This window comes from Pogona vitticeps, chromosome 8 (assembly GCF_051106095.1).
Source record: "Pogona vitticeps strain Pit_001003342236 chromosome 8, PviZW2.1, whole genome shotgun sequence".
Lineage (NCBI taxonomy): Eukaryota > Metazoa > Chordata > Lepidosauria > Squamata > Agamidae > Pogona > Pogona vitticeps.
The window spans coordinates 14317479-14338370 of NC_135790.1; the positions used below are offsets into that span (position 1 = coordinate 14317479).

The following is a 20892-nucleotide window of genomic DNA, read 5'->3' on the forward strand; positions in this document are numbered from 1 at the left end:
AGGTCTCTGAAAGAGATGTACCACTTCAGCTTTCATCCATATTCTTAGTACTGCTCCACTCAGACTTTGGTTTTTATTAACCAAAGGTGCAGGCGTTCATACTAATGTGAAGTTGCCTAGGTTTCTAAACTTGAGATCTAGGACTTGGGCTTGGGCTGATCCAAAACAGTGTATTCAGCCCCATTAGAAGTACTGAAAGTGCACAGCCCCTTCTGTGCACTTTATAGCCACTGCAGGGGAAATGGCAGAGAAACGTGTGTGTCCCCCCCCCCCAGGAAACAATCTTGCTCTCTCTCTCTCTCTCTCTCTCTCTCTCTCTCTCTCTGCCCTGAACTATCTTTCTCCTGTTGAAAAAAATAGGACTCCCAGGCAGTGGTGTTTGTTTACAGGGATGGATAGCAACTTGGCACATTGCAGCTGGAGGGAGACACTGTCAAATATGAGCTGAGATGTGACAGGATAGGGTGCTAGGGTAGGGCATACAGAGAGTCCTCTGTTTAAAGTGGAAGAAGGTATGGCAGGCAAGTTCACAGGTAAGAAACAGCTTTTCTAGAAAGATAGGAAACATGCACTTATTTTTTCCAGGAGGGGGGGGCAGATTTGTCCTCACAGGTAAGGTCAAAATAATGGCTACTTGGACTGGCAATTCGTTCTTCCATAACTTCATGCATATTTGAAATAATTTAATTAGCTCCTACCCACGTATAAAATATGCTTTTACCTGCATCCTGAGGTGAAAGGACAGAATTCTCCCACTCTTTTACACAGCAGTCCTATGCATGCTTAGTTCGAATTATTGGCCTCCTTTCTCGAATGGAGCATACCTCTGAGTAAGCTTCAGAACAGCAAGCTCAGTGTGCTTTTTAACATCTGGGTAGATGGATCATTCTGAACAGTGTTGGTGACTGTAAGTTCAGATGTTGGCAGGATATGATGGGGTGTTATTACAGAGGGACAGAATCCCCTTGAATGATATCTAGAGGAATGGATAAAAAGAAGAAAATAGCTTCTGAACAACTGCAAGGGGGAGGCAACCCATTATGCGTAGAATATAATGGAGACGGGGTTGCTGCGTTTATTCCCTGATGACCATCTTAGTAGTATGATGTTAATCACCTGGCATGTGCTGGACGGCATCTCTCCTTTATGCACTCTTCTTTTCCTTTATTAATTGTGTATCTTCACTTCTTCAGGTCTGGGATATTTCATAGCATTTGGGTACTTTTTAAACTGCAGCTCATACAGCCTTAAATAAACAGGGATAAACAGCATTCTATTGAAACCCCTTATTTTGCAAACAATGGAAAAGGGCTTAAATTGTGACTCAAACTTTGACCAGAATAGGTACTGTTGGCAGGACGATTGGCGATCCATGAGAGGATTTCCTTCATTTTTTAAAAATGGCAAAAGCAGTTTGATGGGGTGAAGAGAGTTATTTAAATTGTAATTAGAGCATTGAAGAAAGAATTTAACGTTTTTTGATTTAATTTGCTCCTCTCCAGCTGCTATTTATGCTATGGGATATTGGTATCCTGCATTGTAAAACAAAACCTGATTAAATTTCCCAATATAAATTGCAGATTTTTCTGGAATTCTGTTTATTAGAACCTACATGAGTTGTGTTTAAGTTCTGTTATTGTAAAACCTTTTAAGTTAGCTGAGAGCCAGTTATATGTCAAAAATCCTAATTTTGAATCAGGTTTAGCATGTTTGAAATTGATTTAAGAAATTCTGACTATACAATGTACAAGAAATCATGGATATATATATTTTTTTGCCCAGTAAGCTTGTTTTTTTAATTGGAAACTGAGGTATTTTACTCAGCGGTGAGAGGCTTATTTATTTTAAATCACTTGTGAAACTGATTTATTTTGAGTAGTTTTGGTGTATGTGAATGCGTCTCTTGATGTAAATTGTAGGGTTTGTTCATTCTTATATTCCAGGAGATCTAGGACTTATATTCCAGGAGATCTCTTCTTATATTCCAGGAGATCTCTTATATTCCAGGATCACAGGTTTCTGGCTGCAGAGAAACCTTGCAGTCTGATCTGTTATATATATATTTTTTCTATCCATAATACTGTATCCCTCTTAGAAAGAAAGAAAGAAAGAAAGAAAGAAAGAAAGAAAGAAAGAAAGAAAGAAAGAAAGAAAGAAAGAAAGAAAGAAAGAAAGAAAGAAAGAAAGAAAGAAAACAAATATTAACAATAACACTGGAGGTGGCATCAGCAAGGGGCTGTAACTAGTAGCCAGTGCAAGACCAAGTAGGGACCGCAAACTTGTTGCATTCAAGGCTTTATCCTATGCCTTGTCCCCCACACTGGTTGCTTCGCACGGCCACTTGCCACTGCCACCGCCAGTTAATATTTGTAATAATATTTGCCCTGAAGCTGCTAAAGTAGCCTGCTGCCTTAAGGGCTGGCAAATGGTGCTCCACATTTACCAAATTGAAGAAATATTCCATTGTCAGTCCAGTCAGATTTTGTATGCAGAGGGATGCCATCTTGTTTTCTGTCTCAGTCAGCAGCATGCCTTGGGATGGGCTTAGGGGTTATTAAGGCCACTGTGCCCAATGGGTGGGCCGCAAGCTGTGCAGCTCTAGCTTTGAGAGGCATTGTCTTGCTTGTCAGGCTTTTGGTGGATTAAAAGTGAGCATGTGTGTTTTTATGTGTCCCAAGTCTTCCTTCAGCCTGTGAAGGGTGTAAGTTACATACCGTATTTTTTGCACCATAAGACACACTTTTTTCCCACAAAACAGGGGGGGTGGGAAATCTGTGTGTCTTATGGAGCGAAGAAAACAGATTATACTTTCCTGTTTTCTTCTCCTAAAAAATTGGTGCGTCTTATGGAGAGGTGCGTCTTATGGAGCGAAAAATACGGTAATCTGTTGTCTGCATATTTCATATAAAAAAGAGTGATGTGCTCTGAAAGCTGTACATGGAGCAAAATGAATGGCTTTTCATTTATTTTAATTTAAAGTGTTGTAGACCACTCTTTAGCCAAAAAAGTTTCCCAAATACTGTAGCTTGCAAATACCCAAATTAGATAGTACATGCCCTCAGGCTTAAAATCTGAATGACATAACACATAAAGAAAAGGTAGATGGAGAGAGAGCAATAGGAAAAAGTGAAGTCAGATGCCAGTTCTTAAAATTACCCTTCTGCTCTCAAGCAGCTGAGGTAGAAAGTGTTCAGATGGCTTGATGACTGGTTTCCTGGTAGGCCAGGCCATATAAACTAGGGGGAGCCGAAAGTAGCAGTCTCTCAGCAAAGGTAATGAAATAGCCCTGCTTTAGTTCTCATTTCTCTGTATCACTCAGATCCACATCTGGCACTCTGATAAGATGGCGAACACCAGGTCTGTGAATGTGGGATGTGTTTCCTGAAGTTCCCCAGACCTATTAACCCTATTAATTAATTAAGTTCTGGTACTGTAAGATTCATGGGAGGTTGGGATCCAAACTCCACTGGGGAAAAAGTCCATTAAAAGTAAATCCAGTCAGAATCACGGAGGGTTCCAGGCTAAGGGTGAAATGAATTCTGCCGGTCCTGCAAGGGCGCACGTTTCCAAATGTTTCCACTCCAAGGAGATGACCTTGCTGAGGCTGTTGACGCCACACTTGCCACTTCAGTATTGTATTATTCATAGTGTTTGCTCTAACTGGGTCACCTGTAAATTCCAATGTATGCTGGCTACAGAGTTACATGAAATTTCAGTCCACGTGGTTATAGGAGGACTGTCAGCAGGGAAGATGGTGTGTTTGTGCTGAAGCATATTGTGGCATGTAAGGAATCAAATATTACCCTAGTAAATGTTGCTAGCATTTTCTGGTAACCTAAGGTCTGTAGAAGCAAAGTATACAACCACCACTTTTTGTTATTATTCCTGTTACTTACTTAATTTTCCTGGGCTAGGACCTTCCCAGAGTTTGGAAGGATCACTTTTTTCTACAATTTCCAGAATCCCTCAGCTGGAGGATTCTGGGAGTTGTGGTTCAAAAAGTAATTTTCTCAAGCTCTAAAGCTACTTATGTGATTCTTGATTAACTTAGTCAGTCTCTCCTTACACCCATGGTTAACCACTTCCATGTAGGCTTTGGACTTAGCATTGTATCCCTCAAAGTGTTAAAAAGAGTATTCTGCCCTTTCTTTGAGGCTGTCACAGCAACATATATCATGTGCTGCCCTGTGAGAGTGATTGGCCCCATCTCACCCAATGATGGCTGAGTGAGAATTTGAATCTCATTCTTCCCAGTCTATATCACTGAAGAGAATTAGTTCATGGAACAATGGAGCAGGACATGCAGCAAGCTGGTTCTCTACAAGGTCTTCAGGGCATATAAATCAGCCACATTCACTGACACTTTGTCCTTTTCCCTCTCCTTGTTTCTCTTCTGCTTTGTTCCACTTATAGCCCGAAAGCAAGAAATCATCAAGATAACAGAGCAGCTGATAGAGGCTGTGAACAATGGGGACTTTGAGGCCTATGCGTGAGTATCCTGCATAAGTTTGCATTGAGATATTGTCCTCAGAATCGAGTTTTGTATGTTTTCATATTAATTGGAGTAGATCATGTGCTTTACCAGGTCTGAAGATTTAAATCTCTTACTAGCAGCTCACCTGTACAATTTTAACAGTTAGTGAAGTACATTTTTATAACCTTAAATATATTTCTTGAGGTAATGCAGCCCAGCAGATTGTTGGATCACATTGATCAGCTCATTTGTCAGTAAGAAATCTTATTTCATTGGGGTATACTGTACAGAAGTAGCACATGTTTCCTGAAGTATAATGGAAGAAGAGAAATACTGTACATGTTTCTCCTCTAGGATCTGGGTCTGTAGGTGAGCTCTCAAAATGACCAGGCGTCTCTTTAAAAAAAAACAAATGCCACAATTGTCCATGTTCATCTCTCCCTTCAGAAAGATTCCTCATAGCTCTCTGTGTTTTCTGCTTATCTAGAAAAATCTGTGATCCAGGCCTAACTTCCTTTGAACCTGAAGCTTTAGGTAACTTAGTCGAAGGGATGGATTTCCACAGATTTTACTTTGAAAACTGTGAGTACATATTGTTACATGCAAGATATGGAAAGGAAAGCTGTTCTTGTCTATTAACATAAGCCTTTTCTTCAGCAGCCAAAGAAGAAAGAATTGTGAGAGAAGAGTAACATGCAGTGCTTCCTTTTTAAAAGATTTCCATATCTTCACCTCTTACTGCAGCCTATACTGATAGTTAGAGATATGTGATTTAAGTCTGTCCTAGCAATTGCTGGTGCCTCCTCCAGCAGATCCACCTTTACTAAGGACACTTCAGCCTCAGCTTGAATTTTGTGTCAAAGGTTTCAAAAGCAAAAAGCTCTTTCTAACTGTTCCACATGCTGTAATACCCTCTGAAAAGAATGTGATGCAAAAATGCTGACTTGGTTCCAAAATTAGGTCATACTTAAGAACTGAACCCACTGAAATTAGTTCAACTTGTTAATTAAAGTGTTGTCTGTCTGTCTGTCTGTCTGTCTGTCTGTCTGTCTGTCTGTCTGTCTGTCTGTCTGACCTTGCTCCTAAAAAGTATCCTGGGTGGCTTGAGTTTGTAGTTGTTATTTATTCGTTAAGTCGTGTCCGACTCTTCGTGATCCCATGGACCAAAGCATGCCAGGCCCTCCTGTCTTCCACTGCCTCCCAGAGTTTGGTCAAATTCATGTTGGTCACTTAGATGACACTGTCCAAGCATCTCGTCCTCTGTTGCCCCCTTCTCCTCTTGCCTTCACACTTTCCCAACATCAGGGTCTTTTCCAGGGAGTCTTCTCTTCTCATGAAATGGCCAAAGTATTGGAGCCTCAGTTTCAGGATTTATTTATTTTATTTTATTTTTATTTTATTTGTATCCTGCCCAGGGTATCAACTCAGAGTTGATTTCCTTCAAATGGATAGGTTTGTTCTCTTTGCAGTCCAGGGGATTCTCTAGAGTCTCCTCCAGCAACACAATTCAAAAGCATCAATTCTTTGTTGGTTGGCCTTCTTTATGGTCCCACTCTCACATCCATACATCGCTACTGGAAAAACCATAGCTTTGACTATGCAGACCTTTGTCAGCAAGGTGATGTCTCTGCTTTTTAAGATGCTGTCTAGGTTTGTCATCGCTTTCCTCCCAAGAAGCAGGCTTCTTTTAATTTGGGGGCTGCTGTCACCATCTGCAGTGATCGTGGAGCCCAAGGAAGTGAAATCTGTCACTGCCTCCATATCTTCCCCTTCTATTTGCCAGGAGGTGATGGGACCAGTGGTCATGATCTTAGTTTTGGTTGTTTTTTGGTTGTTTTTTATGCTGAGCTTCAGACCATTTTTTGCGCTCTCCTCTTTCACCCTCATTGTTCTTTAATTCCTCCTCACTTTCTGCCATCAGAGTGGTATCATCTGCATATCGGAGGTTGCTGATATTTCTTCCAGCAATCTTAATTCTGCCTTGGGATTCCTCCAGTCCAGCCTTCCGCATGATGTATTCTGCATATAAGTTAAATAAGCTGGGGGACAATATACAGCCTTGTCGTACTCCTTTCCCAATTTTGAACCAGTCACTTGTTCCATATCCAGTTGTAACTGTTGCTTCCTGTCCCACATATAGGTTTCTCAGGAGATGGATAAGGTGGTCAGGCACTCCCATTTCTTTAAGAACGTGCCATAGTTTGCTGTGGTTCACACAGTCAAAGGCTGTTGTTATATTATTATTATTATTATTATTATTATTATTATTATTATTATTATTATTATTATTATTATTATTATTATTATTATTATTATTATTATTATTATTATTATTATTATTATTATTATTATTATTATTAACTTTTCCTGGGACTGTGTCATTTCCCAAGTTCATTTTTTACATACTCCCATATAATATAACTTTTCTGTAGAAATTTAGCATATATATATATAAACAACCACATACAAAGACTATGAATGTGGCTTTTTAAATTTCCCTTTTAGTTTTTAAAAAAATTCTCACAGGCTAGGTGAAGCACCCATTCCTCAGTTTGGCGAAAACAGCCTGCAGAAATTCTGTAAAAACATCCAAGGCAACTAGCTGTCAGTAAAATTTCCATTTAAAAAGAAATGTGAAACAGAAATTTCTGCAAATTGTTCTTTTTGTCCTCATTATATTATGCTGTGTACTGCCCAGTCACTTCCAACTGATGGTAAGTACATGAGCTATTTAAGAAATGTTTTTTCTATTGCCACCCACTCCCTGTAAGTTTCCATGAACCCAAGTGGGAATTTAAAGCCAAGTCTCCTGTTTCCTAAGCAACCACTCACTCCACTTCACAGAATCTAACTGCTTGAAGAAGGCCTAAATACAGGAAAAAAAGAAAATGCATTTTAGCAGCGGACATCGTTTTACTGCATATTGAAACATATTCCTTCTATGCCTGGGTTATGCTTAAATGTTCTCCAGTGTTTGCACTTTCAGTACTGTGGCATAAGCTTTAAAGGAAGAAGGCTTTATATAAACATAGGAAAGTGGCTTATACTGAGCCAGACATTTGGTCCATTTGTCTCAGTATTGTCAGTGGCCAGCATCTCTCCGTTTGAAGCAGAAGTTTTTCCAGCCTTATCTGGAGATGCTGAATATTGATCTTGAAGCCTTCTTCATGCATAACATTTGCTGCACCACAAAGCTGCAGCCTTTCTTTTTTAATACTGTATCGTAGAAAATAGGTAGCAAGCGTAAGGCCATCCTGTGTCTGAGATCCTAGAGAGGGATTGCTAGGTAAGGCAAGCAATATTGCCGTGAGACACCCAGTCTAAATGGGTGATATTAGGCACTATGCCTTCTGGACAGTCGGCAAAACTCCAGGAATGTTTTCTTCCAAGTGGAATCCGAAGCAATAGGGGCTCCTCTCACTCTATGGCAAAAACAAGCTTGTCTCCACTGGACTGGAAGGCTGTGGATCGTCTTTCTTTCTTTGTGTCAGAAGCACCACAGTACAGTTAATAGATATACTGTATCAGATAATTTTAACCCAATTGTGGGCAACATCAGGAGCTTCTGGAACAGCTAATATCAAATCTTCTGTGGTGCATGCTGATGAGCAGAGACTACACTCACCTAGGTTTGATATTGCCTGTTCTTCTATGGACCCACAAAGGACAGTGTTGGTGCAAAAAAACCATTTTCTTAGGTTTATCTTGATTCTGCCAATACTAATCTGTAGCTTATAAGGTGACTCTGTGTGCCTGGGGTGTTGTTCCTCCTGAGGTTTCATGCAGTTTAAACGATGGGTGGTTTTTCTTTCCACATTATAGTCCTAGCATTATCTGCTATTCCTTCAAGATTCACATATATTTTTTTAAAATCCCCTTAAAACAGGAAGGGGATGGTAGCTGAAGAGTGGATATGCATTTGATATACATAGATACTTTTCAGTCTTTCAGTACAGTATTAGTTCCCACCTCCCTCCATATGTCACTGGCAGCAATGTCAGATAGGTAATATATTTTAGGAATAGGGATTAGCTTCAAAATACCCAGAAGCTAGTTCTACAGTTTTCACTGAGCACTGCATTTTGCATGGGCTGAATTGTTCCACACCTGACTGGCATATTCACCTGTGAAGCAGCATAAGACCAGGGCTATGGTTCTTAGTGTTTGTGGTTTTGTGCCCCACCTGGTTCCTGGTAGCTTTTGATGAATATTGTTATTTGTAGAGACATTTTGTTTGGTGTTTCAGCAGTGTTTCCTATAAGTCCGTGTACAATCTAAAGTAACACATAGGTATTTGGGGGCAAAAAAAATGATCTAGTTGGACATCCTTCCACAAAGGGAACCTCCCTGAAGAACATGAACACATTTGGGCATCCAGTGGGCAACTACAGCACCTGTCAGCTGATCCTTCCACTCCAAAACCACCAACATGAGGTGACTCATTATATGAACATGACTAGATGAATATGTGACGAAATAACTTTGACAACAACCCACAAGTGGCCGTCAACAATTCACTTTTTCCCTTTAATTTATATATTGTTCCACGAGTGCAAAGCACTATTCTGGATAGTTGACAGCATAATAAAATGGATTAAATAATCATAAAGAAAACAAGTAAAACAAAATGAATTAACTTTGCGATCCAGCCAAGATGGCATTAACATTTTCATATTAAGAAGGAAGAGCTCAAGGCAAAGAAAATCAAGCAGGGTTGCATTGAAAGGCCTCTCTGAAGAGCAATGTCTTCAGCAGCCTTCTAAAAATGGGGAGGAAGGGAGCCAGATACAGCCCAACTAGAAGCTGGTTCCCAAGAGCTGGTGTAACTACCAAGAAGTCCTAGAGGAGCATTGCTGAGAGGATTTGGTTTCAGAGGTAGGTGATCTTGGGAAAAGGCACTCTGACAAGTAATGAGGTCTCAAGCCATGGAGGGTTTTATATAAGAAAAGGGTCCTTGTTAGAGATTAACATAGAGGGCTTGTCAACACCAAGACAAAAACCACTGTATCAGCTCTGCCAAACATATGATTGTCATTTTAAATTCAAAAAACACATCAGTAAAGCCCCCAAAAATCTGGCATGAGACTTGCAGCTTAGAGGCCTCGTAGACAGAAGTAGATGATTTCTATTGTTTAAGGCTTGTTGACTTCCTAAAGGAAGCCACAGACTTGAGCTTACAAGAGCTGAGACGGAATGTCAAGGACAGAACATTTTGGAGCTTACTCATTCATAGGGGCATCAGTAAGTCCAAGGCAAGCTGACAGTCTATAACAACAAAACCTGTCACATGACACCTCCTCAGTGAATATGCATGTTTAAGTATCTTCTTTCTTTCTGATAATATATCGTATTTTTCCGTGTATAAGATTCCCCCATGTATAAGACGCCCCCTTTTCTAATCCACAAGAAATCTAAGTGGGGCTTAGCAAGTGAAGGGGGAAAGGGATCAAAGCGCTGCAGAATCGCTTTGATCCCTGTTTTCTCCTTAACTTGTTTTTGTTCTCTCCTCAGCTTCCGTGTATAAGACGACCCTCAATTTTTAGTCTGAAGATGTAGACAAAAGTATAGTCTTATACAGGGAAAATGCGGTACAGTACTTACATTTTTTTGATAAGCAGCACACTTTGCTTTTCTTTTGAGTCCCACATCATACTTCTTTCTTCCATCCCTGACATATGTACCCTCACAATACTTTACCAGGCTAGCACATAAGAATTCCCTTTAACATTCCTTCCTACTCAGCTCAGCAGCAGAAGCTGGGGTTGCTGTTTTTGGACTACAGCTCCCAGAATCCCTAGTCTCTTGGCTAAAATACTCTGGGGTTTGGAGTTCAGCATAGTAACTATGGTACAAATCCTTTCCTTCCAGTAGGGACAAATGAATTGAGTAAGCCCACACCTCAGAGAACAAAACCTGACAGTTAAGAAAAGGGTCCTTCACCAATTCTACCATCACCAATTCTTTATCTTGACAGGAAGAGACTATCTGCTATATAATTTCCTGACTTTAAGAGTTACAGTGTTGTTAATGAAGCTGGTGACAAAATATATTTCTGCATTCAAAGACAGCTCAGCAAAAAATATGTATGCAGAAATCCATCCTATCAAAAATTGTAATATAAAAAAATATTTCTCCCATGTCTTTTTTGTAGAAATGCTATTTTTTCCACTAGTTTCAACAGAACCATAATTGCCACCTCCCAACAAATTCACTCTAGTTTTGTGTTTGTGCCATTCCAGTGTTATCTAAGAACAGCAAGCCCATTCACACAACCATCCTGAACCCTCATGTGCATGTCATTGGAGAAGATGCAGCTTGCATTGCCTACATCCGCTTGACGCAGTATATTGATGGGCAGGGCCGTCCTCGTACATGTCAGTCAGAAGAGACTCGTGTCTGGCATCGCCGTGATGGAAAATGGCAAAATGTCCACTTCCACTGCTCGGGAGCACCAGTAGCACCACTCCAGTGAAGGTAAGATTAGAGCACAAGATGCCCCCTTGCCAAGTTAGTCAGCATGGCAGATCATTTTGGATTCCTGGTAAAGATGAGACTGGAAGAAGAGAAATGAAACAAGGTGTGTGCGTGTGTGTACATGTGTGTGTACAGCATGGGCACTACTTAAAGGGGCAGTGTATGTCAAAGGACAATCTGAAATGTAAGAATATTCAGTTTTGCCCAGCATTCTGGCACTCTTTGCTTTTATAGAATCATAGAAAAGTGAAGTTGGAAGGGGCCTACAAGGCCATCAAGTCCAACCTCTTGCTTGATGCAGGAATACAATCAAATTTGCTTCTCTTTGGGTTTTCAAAAAAATCAGAATTTAATAATCAACCAACCATAACAGTTTTGTTTTTCAGGAATATGCATAGTTAATAAGCTGAAGTGTTTGTTTGGCACTATTTTTATTTTTTTAATTAAAGGGTTAAAAAAATCTTTAGTCAAAATCCAATTGCTAGTTCCAGCTAAAAGAGACCAACTGCATAACTGAGATTGAGATAAGTATTGACTTCTTATTCATATCTTGATTCAGTGGATTTGCTGCTAGTGGTTTTAACAGTTGGATTTATGCCTTTAAAATCTACACCAGGGAAATATGAAGGGGTCTGTGGGAGAGTTGTGTTTTATGCAAAAGCCGCTCAGGGAGGATTCTACACAGAAGAAGCTTCACATTGAACAGCTAGCCAGAGCTGCAGAAGCCAGACCCAAGAAAGTAAAGATCTCTCTCTCTCTCTCTCTCTCTCTCTCTCTCTCTCTCTCTCTCTGTGTGTGTGTGTGTGTGTGTATGAAAAATAGAGCAAGTGCACTCCCAAGTGGGCTCACTGCAGAACTCTCTGTGTCTTAATGCATTTATAAACGAGATGATTTTTTCTGCATTTAATGAAGTCAAGGTTATGCTCGTTCAGTACAAGTTCCCTTGCCCTATTGATGACCAACAGGAGCCGTCCTGAATGAGTCTTCTCCATGTTTCAGGCAATCCGTCTCAGCATCTTTCCCCTCCCCCCCTTGCTTCTGTCTTTCAGAATGAATGCTGGCTGTTCTGGTTTCATCCCAAAGGAGACGGTGATTTGAGCTGAGCCGCTAGCCGGGAGCAGCGGTGACAAGCACGTGCCCGCATGCTCGTGTTCCCCATTCTCTGTCCTCCCTTGTTCCATTTCCAGTGCCTGTGTTTGCAAAAAAAAAAAAGAAAGAAAAGAAAAAAAAGAAAAGAAAAAAACAAACAAAAAAAGAAAACAAAAAGAAAAAATTCCAACCAGACTCAATTCTTAAAAAACGAAACAAAAAAAAATCAGCAAACCGAGCCAAACCAGTCCAGCTGTCTGACTCACAGCGTGGCCGCACTGCGCCTTCCGTCCCCACCGACTCCATTTCTTTGTGTCCGGCTGTTCAGGTGACCAGGTGTTGCAATGAAAATGTCTCAACTTCAAACAAACAAAAAGGCTACACCTCCCTTTGTTTTATATATATATATATATATATAAATACCTTTGTTTATATATATATATATATATGCAGACACACAATCTCGCAAACTTTTACAGTATGTGCATTCTCTGCCAAAGCATGGGCCTTCTCCAGTGGTCGTGTTCGCGCTTGGAAGTCTGTGACCTGTGTTACTCTTTGGTTTCTTTTTGCAGAGGATGCTCTCCCCCAGATCTTGGGTGGATAGTTTCTTTTCTCCTCTTCTAGCTGTAGTTGTGGATTATGATGATGATGATGATGATGATTCAGTCTATTTTATTGTTCTTTTGGATAGGCGATAACCCCTTCTAGAGGGGGGGGTCTCTTTGCTTTCTGGAACCCTCCTGTACGAACCCACTGCGCTTTTGGCCACTGCCAGGCTGACAGGTTCTTACATGAAGGGTAGCATAGCCTTAGAGATACAAATAGGTCTCGCAGGTGTTTTGAATATCTGGCTTCTCATTGGCGCTCGCATTTTCCAAGCATCCCCAATCCTGACCTCTCCCCTCAAGGGCTACCAGCCGTGGAGTTGTTGTGCCATGGCTTTGCTCCTGCAACATGGGGAGTCCCTGCTTCATGGCTGGGACAGGCCTGGCAGTTGTGTGAGAAGAATGGTTGACACGCTCAAACCTTTTCCTCTTCCTTATCTTGGGAACAGATGCTCTGCAGGGAAGAAGGGAGCAGCAGAATGCCTTGTTTTTAAGGCAGTCTGTCTTCATCTACTCCTTAAAGGCCCGACAAAAAAGTAGTAACTTGACATAAAATAAAAATAGTAATTGGAAAGAAGAAAGTAGGGAAAGAAGTTCTGCCTTTGGGGATCTGCTTTCAGTTTTCCTCAGCTTGGAAAAAGGGAGGGCTGGGAAGCTCTGCTTGTGCTTGTCACTCTCTGTCTCCTTCCTTCTCTAGCCTGTGCATTTTGTTGCAAAGAGAAGGAACCTCTGGGCAACACTCTCTGTGGGAATACACCTGCAAGAAAAAGCCACTTCAGGAGCAGATTCTACAGGCAGCCCCAAACAAGCCAAAAGGGGCAATTCTCCGATTGGACCAAGCTTTAGCGGGAAGGTATTCTAGAGTTTGTTGTTGATTTTTAAATATTGATCAGACCTAGGGCCAGCACGAGCTGCATCAAATGCTGTGGAACAGCGGTCCCTACCAGCTATCACTACCATTAGGTCCCAAAGGAAAGCAAATTATGAATCACTGTCCTCTGTTTATTGTGTCTGCAGTGGGCAGCAGACATTTGCCCAGAGAGCAGCATAGCTTGAAAAATGACAGGGCATTTGTTAATAAGGAAGCTCTTTCTCTTGCTTCTTCATATTGATTCACAAAGGAGGTAGTGTATACACCCACCCCCCATTGCTCAGCACTTCACACCCCAAACCCTGCTTGTGCCCTTGGTTGGTTTAAGTTACTCTCTTGGTACTCTTTATGACCCATGACCACAAAGCCGGAGTGCAGGAAATACTTTTAGGAGCATTTTCTCTGAAACTAGGAAAATGCTCATGTTCCCCTCCTCTTGCCCCTGCTAAACATGTTATAAACCTACTTTTTTGATGAATGCAGGAACATCAGGCAGGCTGCTGTCCACTGTGTTGATTCCTGCCACACTAGGGGGAAATGCTGTAGTATAATCAGCTGTGATTAAGGGGTTTCTAAAGCTCTCCATATACTGTAGGTGGAAATTTGCAGGGACACATAGGACCTTTTAGTTTGCAGTCTGGTGGGTTCTTAAATGAAGGGTTATGGGCTCACCTTTGACTACATATGTCCAGGACTGGAATGTTAAACATCAGAACCAATAAAGAAGGAGGTATTGTGGAGGGTGGCAAGAGCCTTTATTTAAAATTAAGTTTCTGTGGAAGTCCAGAGGAGTTCCCTCACCCGTCCAAAGAGCTTAAAGACAGTAGGCTGGTCATGTGGACTATCATGGCTTCTTGATGTTCTTGCTTGTAATTTGTTAAAAATAATCCTGATTAAATATTTGGCCTGTGCATTCCAATTGTGTATGACTCCAAAGCTCTTGTGAAGAAGGGTGCAATTCCCATGCTGTCTTTTTGGTTGAGCTTGCAAAATAGCTGGGTTATTAAATAATTGCCAAGAGAAACAGGATGCTTCTACATTACAGTATGGCAAGATCACCCAAGAAGGGCTCTTCTGGACATCTCTCACCTAAGCCACTTCCCACTGGTGGCCTTACTTTACCTCTACACGTTGGTTTGTCACTACAGTATTTCTACAGTTGGTAGTTTCCTCAGATAGCTGGGTAATCCATTAGCCATTATATGCTCAGGTGATGCTCAGATGTGTGTGTGTGTGTGTGTTTGTATGTGTGCTTATTGAAGTCAAGGAATGTGATTCCCCTCTACCACCACAAGGTGGTGATGCTTAGTGACCCAGTGTAGTCGCAACTTTTAATTGAAAGATCTTATCAGAGTGTGATGAGCATTTTCTCATAATAGAAAAAGAGCTGTGGAGAAGCTATTCAGATGGATATGTCAGCTGTTTAAAGAGCCCTAATCACTAGTTATGCTGCCTCCCTTTTGAGGTTCACAATGAATCAAATGTTTGTAGAACCCTTTAATTAGGTCTCCATGTGGGTGGGAAGGAAGGAGCATTAACCATGGATACACAAGGCTCTGCTTTTTGAGGCTTATTTACATAACTGGAGGATTGTAATTATTTTGAATTCTGAGGGATTGGCTTAGGTGACAAAGAGATCTACTGCTAGATGGCCTCAGTTCAAAACCAGGAGCAAAACATTCCTGCTTCTGGAAAGTAGAGAAGGCTTAATAGATTAAATTCCTTAATAATAATAATAATTTATTGTCATTGTAAGTATATACACAGTATACCCATACAACGAAATGTACAGAATGTCCTTGATATGTTTGGACTGAAAATTGAGAAGTGAATTTTCCAACATAGATGACAGTTTCTATTGTCTTCTGTTCAATAAGCAGCATATTCAGTAACTGTTGTCAGCATCAATTACTTCAGGATTTTATCCCAATATGTTTTCATTGTGCTAATTCTGGTTTGCTGTAGCTTGGTATTTTTTTAGCTAAGAAATAAAACTCCCAAGAGAATAAAGAGCAGTAAAGACACGTTGAAAAATTATTACTATGACAGGACACTCTTAGCTCACAACTGCCTTCAGTGTCTACATAGATAACTCTGGGTGGGGCTTAATGCTCTGAATCAGAGCACTGGTCACCATCAAAGTGCGCATTCCAAGGGAGTTGGTACACTTCCCATTCCAGTTATGATTAATTCACTGGACTAGCAGGATCAGCATAAGAGGGCAAAGTAGCAATGGCTGTTATAAATGCCTCCATTCTCAGTATGGTATTTGGTTCTGCTTTGTATTTGTCAGCCACCAGTACTGATCCCAGCAACTGTTGGAAGCACTTTAGGTAATCATTTATTCTTTGTTTCTCTGAAGGAACAAAGGTGACATGGAGAAATTACTGAACTTAGGGTAAATTCAGACCCTTATATCTTGCCATTACTGCTACTACATATAACTTAATGGAAGAAAACATTTCCTCAAAACTTCACTGCACAACACATCTTCTGTTCATATGAAATAAAGGTCAACAGAACATATTAGTTCCATCAAAGGAACTTGCATACAGTATTTCTTGCCACAGATCATTTAGAAGCTAAGTTGTGTATATACTGGGGTAATAGCAAACCTTCATTAATACAACTTGCAGTGTTTAAGACCCATTAGATCTTAGATACTCTACTGTAAACCAATGGTTCCTAAGCTTGGGTCTCCATATGTTCTTGGACTACAGAAATTCTCCTAGAAATTCTGGCTAGCACAGCTAGTGGTGAAATCTTCTGGGAGTTTTAGTCCAAAAACATCTGGGGATCCAAGATTGGGAACTATAACTGTAAACCACTCCGTGGAGGTGTTTTAATGCACCTTAGTGATGCTATGCAAAGATAATCTCTGTGTAGAAAGTAGGCTTTTGTGAACTCTTCTTGAGTGTTGGCAGCTCAGAAGAAAGGATTTGGATTAAATACATCTCCTCTAAAACAGTCTTCCATTACCGTTAGCCAATCTGATCCTTAAGATGACCCCAGACCATTCATTGTAGAAGAGATTCCATATCATACAGTCTCTTATCATCAAGGTTCTTATCATGTTTTGCACTGGCTTGCTGAAAGGGAGTGGATTGGGAGTTGGCAGCTCAGAAGGAACAAAATGGACAAAAAGTCTGGCCATTAATTTGAAGAATTTAACTCTACTGAGATGCAACATCAGTAAGATACTGTATGTGGAAATGCTCTCAGGCAGAGAAGCACATTTAGTAGTTTCCTATACCACATCACAGTACTGTACTAATAATAAGAGCCCAAACATCAAGCTTATCTAAACTATCTTCCATCCAATCATTCTTCATAATCCATTGATTCAATCATCAACAAGGTATGTAATTCAAAGCTCTTATTAAAAGACTAGGAAGAATCTATATTTACATATTTTTAAGCAAGCAGTTAGGTATATTTTAAATCCACAGTAATGTCTTATGTGCTTCTCTTGAACCTATAGCTTGCTTATACTGTAGAATGCATAATATTTACCCTGATTTCTCCTTTGATTAGTCTTAGACATTCCCACCCAGCATATGAATACATACATTAAAAGGAAGTCTCCCTGCTTCTGCCTTTATGCTTGTCAGAAGTGTAGAACAGTGATTTAGTTAGGAAAGAATTGTTACTGATAAGGAATTAATACTGCCAACATAACTAAAGCAAAGTATAGCCAAGACAAAAAAAGAACTATAAAAAGACATAGCTTTAGAGCACAATTGTCAAGACAGATATACACTGGCAATCTCACAACCAAGATGTGTATGCAAGGTTTTGTTGGGTGTGTCCCTGGAAAGGAAGTGGCATGTGGTTCAAGAGGTGTACCCCAATATTTCTGCAACTCTGATGTATGCCCTGGGTGTGCATTTGTGTGCACACTCACTTAAAATCAGTCACAGGGGGGCAAAGTACCCATTTTGAGAAAGCACTTAGGCTGTTTCTCATCAAGAGAGGAAGAGATTTAAAATAGTCATTTTGTCTATTGAACTAATCTTAATTCCATCTGAATTTCTGGGCACTGCAGCTTGTTCTATATTTAGTTAAAACAGACCAGGATAACAAGCCAGTTTGGGCCTGATTTGCTTTAACTAAGCACAATTAAAAGAAACTTGTGGGGAACGTAAAAAGCTCAACACCAGCTTCCTGTTGCACTTGAGCCAAGCTGTTGTTTCACTGTTTAGTAAACTGTGCCATGGAGCATATATCCTTGTTTGTTAGAGGCTACTAAATTTTAGATAGAGGTTTGCCACTTCTAAAATGTAAATAAAGCAGAGTTTCCCAAGATCGGGACTCTAGATAGAACTCTCCGAATCTCTGATCAGTAAAGCCAATGATCCGGGCTTCTTGGAGTTGTGGTTCAAGAACAACTGGCATCCCAAGTTTGGACATGCATACTTGTTGAGATAGAAAAATAAACATGAGTATGATTGCCTTAAAAATTAGAATGTGGCTCAGAGTTGTACTGTAAGTTAGCCAATAAAAAAGAATGAAAATTGATAGGGGTGTCCCAAAGCATCCATATTGGCTACATAAATCATTGCTGATAATTCAATTGCTGACTTCCAGAGAGTGAGTCAGGTGGATCACATGATATGTCAGTGTTGAGATAATGCAATGGATAATTTTGAAAGTAGTTGGGGGAGGAGGGTGTCCCCAAAGAATGTCAAGATAATTTAGAATTTGCAGCTTCTGTTGCAGTGTATATGAGATAATGTGCCAAAATATGTGAGGAAGAATTCCATGCACATTTCACTTTGCTCCCAATAGAATATTTAAAAAAATCTGCCTAAGCAGCAATCCCCATTCATGCCACTTGAATTCACAGTGGTTCAAGATATTGAAGGTAGATTAATAGCACACATTCTGCATATAGATTAATTCTATATACATCTTAGGTTAAGATCTAAAGCCAGCTGACTTCACTCTGCGCTACAAATGTTAGTTCAGGTCGTATTGAAGCTTTACTAGAGCTCCTAGTCCTTTTGCTTCTTTGGGAGGATGCTGTGTGCTTGATAGGAAACCTATATCTTTCTTTCTTGGAGCTAAGCGTTTGACAGAGGGAGAAATGGCAAATTCTGAGCAAGAACGAGGAAAACATTTTGGGTAGAAATATACATTTCTGTTGGAATCAGCAGGTTAGCTTTGAACTGCTGGAGAAAATACTAGCAGAAACAGGACTTTGGTATGAAGCACACAGTATTCTATAGAAAGCTGTACTTCTGGCATGGCTGTTGCTGTTTAATGGGTATGAGGTAAAGGGTTCTTACGCCATTTCTGCAATGGTCGGTCACGTATCTTATTTTGTCATATTTTAACCTCCCAAGTCTTTCCCTAGAGTGGTATTAGTGCTTAGTAATTACACTGCCGTAGTGGCAATATGACTGGTATACAAAAGTTGAAAGTACATATTTCAGTGCCACCTGTATATTTGTCACCTGTAAATACCTCCTAACATCATCCCCATGAAGTGAGCCATAGTATGTATCATTGTGAATGTCATCTCCAGTATCACCCTTCTTACTGCTCACATCCATAAGCCACTGCAATGTAGTGAAGCAGGGGGATGGGAGATGTGTGCCTCCACTTGCCACTGGATAGCAATTAACATCAGCCCTAAAAGTAAGGCATAATAGGTATTGCAATCCAGCACCATTTAGAGGGCACATACTGCCCGCCCATCTTGCTGAGCCACTCTCCCTTTGGTAGGAAGAAGCCTGATTCTTCGTTCTGTTGACAGCTCCATTCCATAGGTAATCTGCATCCCAAAAAAGAAAGTAAAGGAGCAGATTTATGGCACACATTGTTTTCTCAATGAGCTTATATGTGAACTAATGAACAGCACTGCCAAAAACCAAACACTCTGATCTAGTGCATGCCTGTTTTCAAACATTTATAAGCAAACAGTGACTTACCTGGGTGACATACAGCATGTGGCATGCAAGAAACACCAGAGAGCTATCCACAGTAAATAAAGCAGAGTTTTGTTTTCCCCAAATCCTCCAAATGGGACTATAAAATGAGGATAATGATATATAAAGGTCCATATTGGCCTTTGAAATCTTGCATATCTTGCCTGTAAGATCCAAACCCTAATGGACAGCTGCACATTTGGCAATGCTAGCTTCAGTTCTGGGAAGGAGCTAACAGCTTCATTTCAACCCAGAAACAAAATGTGCAAAGCTTGCTTGTGTCTTGTGGTCAGACTGTGGTCAGACAGAGTTCATGCAAGCCGTGTGCATCATGAAATGTCTCTACACTTTGATTTTGTTATCCATCTACAGCAGCTTGGCAGCTATGATAAGCTGCTTAAGACAGTCCTGTTATCTCTGAGGGTCAGGCAGCCCAGTACAATCTATATGGAATTAAGGCTCTTCCAGAATGTCTCTGTCGTGATCTTGAACTACTGAGGCAAGATTAGAATGAATGGGTGAGACCAGGGTTGAAATTTACATGAAAGAGACAAACTGCTTGCTGATAAGGAGAAAACCACTTTGGCCTTTTGTAACAAAATCAGTGGATTCTGTCAAGCACAGAGGGGCTGCATGGCATACACTAGCACAGATGTTATCCTATCCTGTCCTGTAAGGCTGTTCTTCAAACCTCATGCATTTCACATAGCTAATGAATGTAGGGGGCAATAGGACCAAGACAGAATGACTGAGTAAGGGGGGGAGAGGGGGGAGGGAGAAGAGGGAGTGGTCATTGGTGGGGGGGGAGGGGTGTCCCACCAGCACTGACGCAGCATTGAAAGCACTTTATTGTAAGAGATTAGATGATCTCTGACTACTGCCCAGTCCCGGGACTGGGCTTTGCACTGCGCCACCATATCCGCTAAAGAAGTGTTCAGAGGAAGGCAAGGGTGCAGGCAGTGTTAAATGATGCTCCTCTTTCTAGATGAGGCTTAGGTGATGATGTTGCCTTGCATCTCTCTCTCCATCCCAACCCAGTTGTGTCCTCTCTGCACAGGGAAGGAGAACAGAATGCATACTGCTGGGGTTTAGGTCAAACATGTATTTTCCTCTTCCAAATACACAACCCAATAAACAGTTAAGCTGCCTCCCCTCCCCTCCCCACACACACACCTGGGCGATAAGTGCTTCCAAGATGGGAACATTCAGCATACAGTATTGAGGATATGTGTTACGACCCAACACATCCTGGCTGATTTGCCTTTTTCTCAGAGCACCTTTATTTCTGCATTTCTTTTCCAGGGAAAGGGGTTGGAAGCAAGGGAGGTGGATATCTGATTAAACACGCAAGGAAAGTGAGAATTCACATATGGGGCATAATATATGCTTGTATGGTTTCTGTGGAAGACAAACTTGAGAAATGTCTCTACATCCATCCATGTATAT

General features: G+C 40.8%; 1 protein-coding gene across 50 annotated transcripts in view; it reads left to right on the forward strand.

The window, feature by feature from the left end:
* CAMK2B (calcium/calmodulin dependent protein kinase II beta) overlaps positions 1 to 14435 on the forward strand; it is a 289277-nt gene extending 274842 nt beyond the window's left edge. For all 50 annotated transcript variants that reach the window (XM_072979233.2, XM_078379756.1, XM_020803578.3 and 47 more), the window contains 4 exons: positions 4414 to 4489; positions 4962 to 5056; positions 10714 to 10948; positions 11998 to 14435. In XM_072979233.2, the coding sequence (XP_072835334.2) occupies positions 4414 to 4489; positions 4962 to 5056; positions 10714 to 10946 (404 nt within the window). In that variant the 3' untranslated portion in view covers positions 10947 to 10948; positions 11998 to 14435. The remainder of the gene's footprint in view (positions 1 to 4413; positions 4490 to 4961; positions 5057 to 10713; positions 10949 to 11997) is intronic.
* The last annotated feature ends 6457 nt before the right edge of the window (positions 14436 to 20892 follow it).